The following is a 3,521-nucleotide window of genomic DNA, read 5'->3' on the forward strand; positions in this document are numbered from 1 at the left end:
AAAAACTACATTTATTGCCTAAAATTTCAGAATATATGCAAAAATTCAAAAAATTTTATACATTTCGAACCGTATCTCCAAAACAGTTAATTTTTTCTGAATATTTTCTTTTGGAAAAATATTCCCTGGAATGTAATACATAACTCTTCAGAACATGTCATTGTTGTAAAATGCGTCTATGCCGTTGTCTTCAGTACATTTTTCAACGACGATTTAATAAAAATGTCAATATTGTAGTGAAATCCAAAATGCGAGAATAAACTGTTGGTGTGAACTGTGTTTGAAATACGTGTTGTATAAGATATGATGCAAAATACCGCTGAAACAACATGAAGTAAACATTTTAGAGTTTCAGAATGTTCTAAAGAATTGTTGAGAACTTTATTTGGAAGATTTTTGCAAAGGTTACTTGGTTCAACTCTCAAATACTGACCAGAATTTTAGCAATTATGTAAAATTTTCTATATTTTATAGATTTTGATGCCCTAGATGGAGTTTTTCTTACGTGGTTTTTTCAAAAGATAAGTTCTACAAGTTTAGGGCTACAATATTGCTAAAGACAGCAAGGCCAAATTCCTATTCGTTTCTGAGATAAAGGCCTGATAAATGCAAAAAAGTGTAGATTTAGCCCGGTTTAGATGAGGCTATAGGACAAAACCCTACTAGGGTTTTTGTAGTCTAAATATGTACTTTCAAAAAATGCAGACTGGAAGTTGTTTGCATTTTCAGTGTTGCATAGTGTAATTTTCGTGTCGTATTGTGTAATACAATTCAATTTTTAGCTCTTATTTGGATTTATTAATTTTTTATTATTAATTAATATATTGTAACAAAAATACTTACATTAATACCACGAAGTAAAATTCACAAAACTATAAAATTAATATTTCTACTACTACAAATTATAAATAACAACCTATTTCTATAACCAAAAAAATTAATCAAATCATACACAAATTACACACACACTCATCCTGTAGGGGAACAGGCTAAACTTCAATAACATACGCCTGACGATATTTTCGATTAGGTTTTGAAACGACGACCGTTTTGTGAGGACGACTGAATTCCGATGTTGTGGGACGACGTCGAGACCTCTTTCCACTTGGTGACAATGAAACTTGCTTGGGGAATTGTTCACGATATGATGGCGGTGGGGCATTGGGCGCATATTCATCTTCAAAGTCTATCTCCTTGTGGTATTGTTCTTTATCGGCAGATTTCAAAAGTTTTTGAAATTTCGGACTACTCAACAATTGCAGCTTTAAAGCTTCGTCCAAAAGTTTCTCTTGATCTTCCAAATATTTTTCAATTTGTTTTTTCGATGCAACGCCATTGAAACGATCACGTTGGCTTGATTTCAGAGCTTTTAGCGGTATATCGGAATGTTCATAGGAATCTGTATGTGGTTCGTAGACATCATAGCTCGGCGTTGAGTGATGATTGGGGTAGGAGGCAACTGTTGATTTAGGTGGTGCAATAACATGGAATGGATCAGAATCATATAGTTTGGAAAATTTCTGTTTTTTAACGGCACTGCTAAAATATTCAGGAGCACCACCACCACCACCTCCACGAATTTCTTGAGAATTGTCAAGCGAATAAGTTCCACCAGCATTAGATATTGTTGAATATTTATTACTCTTAGTGGGATGGGAGGGGGCTTTCACTTTTTTCGGCACTGTTATGGGATGTTGTACTCTGATGTGCGTGCCAATGGTATATTCACGACTGTCATGATCCTTGCCCAAATAAGGATGTCCTCTGGCCTCATTTGAATATTCGTCGGAGGAATAACGCTCCGAGGAGTTGTCATCTTCATCCTGGAAATAATAAGGATTCTAAATTATTTTTTTTTAATATGACATCAAAGTAGAAATCTTTTAAGGAAATTTGTTATAAAATTTGTTACGGACATACCGAACTATATCCTTTATAGGATTTCTTGGAATATTTAGATGCTCGGTGTTTCGATTCCTCTTGTATCAAATCGCTTTTGTATGTCAAAGGAACAAATCCACTACTTTGATGATGAAAATAGTGCGAAGTAGGTGTAACGCCAGAATTATAATAACTTCTTGAATAGGTCTGAGCTTGTACCTCAATATTTGTGGTCACGCATCCCAGCGCAAATAGAAGTAATAGCTGCAATAAGAAAGGCAAAATGCATATTAGCAATAATTTAAACCGGAATGCAAGCATGGCAATAATGTGATTATGTGAAGATTGTGATATCAAGGGATAAATAATATTTGCTCCTTATTATTTCGTAGCTTTAATATTGGATTGGATCAGGTAGTTCATTTCATGATAAAACTGCAAGACGTACGAGGAAATAAAAGTTTCCTATCTCCTGGCAAAACAAAATTTCAATTAACAACCAATTCGGCATAAAAATTTGACGAAGATCATCAAAAAATCTTAAATCTTGTGGTATTCTTCTATGGCGGCAATACCGAAACGTGAACCTATGTATACTGTCTGATTTTTTGCAAGGGATGTTTTGTACCTGTAATAATTTTTTGTATCCGTAGCCAAGACTAAATATCAAACTTCACTCACTTTAGTTAATGAATGAGGCGAAAACCTTCAATATACAGAAAATAGGGAGTACTGTTGCAATGGGGCTGTATCATAACGTGGACCTGTTGTATATCCCCAAAAAAGACTTAGTACCAAATTTCAGCAATTTCGGTGCGATATTGAAACCTTCAAAATACCCGAAAATCGGTAGGTACCGTTGTATGACGAATATAAGAAAACCTGGATCTATACCAACAATTATCTTCTGGAATGTTTTGTACACCCATCGAGGATTATCTACAAAATTTTAGAAATTTCGGTTTGATAATGGCCCTTAAACCTTCAAACCGAAAATCGGGAGGGACCGTTTTGTGGGGGCTATATGAAGATGTGGACCTATACTTTCCAAGTGGAAAGTTTTATACCCCCAACCAAGCAAATTTCAGGCCATTCGGTGCGAAAATACCGAAAATCGGGGGTTTATTTGAAGATGTGGGTCTACACCGACAAATTTCTGGTTGAAAGTTATCTACTCCCAACGAAGATTAAATACCAAATTTCAGGCATTTCGGTGCGATATTGATGCCACAACCTTCAAAATACTTAAAATCGGGAGGTACGTGGATTTATAACAAAAATTTTCTTATGGAGTGTTTTATACCTCCATTGAAGAATAAATGACTCTAAAATCTACAAACTGCTGAAAATCGGGAGGTACCCATAGAGTGGGCTATTTGAAGACCTGGATTTATACCGACAAATTTTGGGTTGAAAGTTCTTTACCCCCAACGAAGAGTAAATGCCAAATTGCAGACATTTGGGTTGGATTTTGAGCCCACAAATTTCAAACCACCGAAAATCGGTAGTGACTGTTCTGTGGGAGCTATATGAAGAGGTGAAACTATACCGACAATTTCAGATGGAAAGATTTATACCCCCAACGACGACCAAATTTCTGTCATTTCGGTGGAATAATAAGGCCAAAACCTTCAAAATGC

General features: G+C 35.4%; 1 protein-coding gene across 1 annotated transcript; it reads right to left on the bottom strand.

The window, feature by feature from the left end:
• Window positions 1-970: 970 nt before the first annotated feature.
• Window positions 971-3,190, bottom strand: LOC141390102 (uncharacterized). Its single transcript, XM_073962630.1, has 3 exons — window positions 3,185-3,190; window positions 1,921-2,145; window positions 971-1,841 (listed from the first exon to the last, which is right to left on the bottom strand). The coding sequence occupies exons 1-3, from the start codon at window positions 3,188-3,190 to the stop codon at window positions 990-992; spliced, it is 1,083 nt and encodes a 360-aa protein (XP_073818731.1). The 3' UTR covers window positions 971-989.
• Window positions 3,191-3,521: the final 331 nt, after the last annotated feature.

Source organism: Musca autumnalis, unplaced genomic scaffold, assembly GCF_047663935.1.
Source record: "Musca autumnalis isolate F117 unplaced genomic scaffold, ASM4766393v1 scaffold_1, whole genome shotgun sequence".
Lineage (NCBI taxonomy): Eukaryota > Metazoa > Arthropoda > Insecta > Diptera > Muscidae > Musca > Musca autumnalis.

What these genes read in the sequence shown, in the direction of transcription:
- LOC141390102 (XM_073962630.1), bottom strand. An exon ending in CCTATAAAGGATATAGTTCG is followed by an intron (nt 1,842 to 1,920) that starts GTATGTCCGTAA and finishes AAAATAATTTAG; the next exon opens with AATCCTTATTATTTCCAGGA.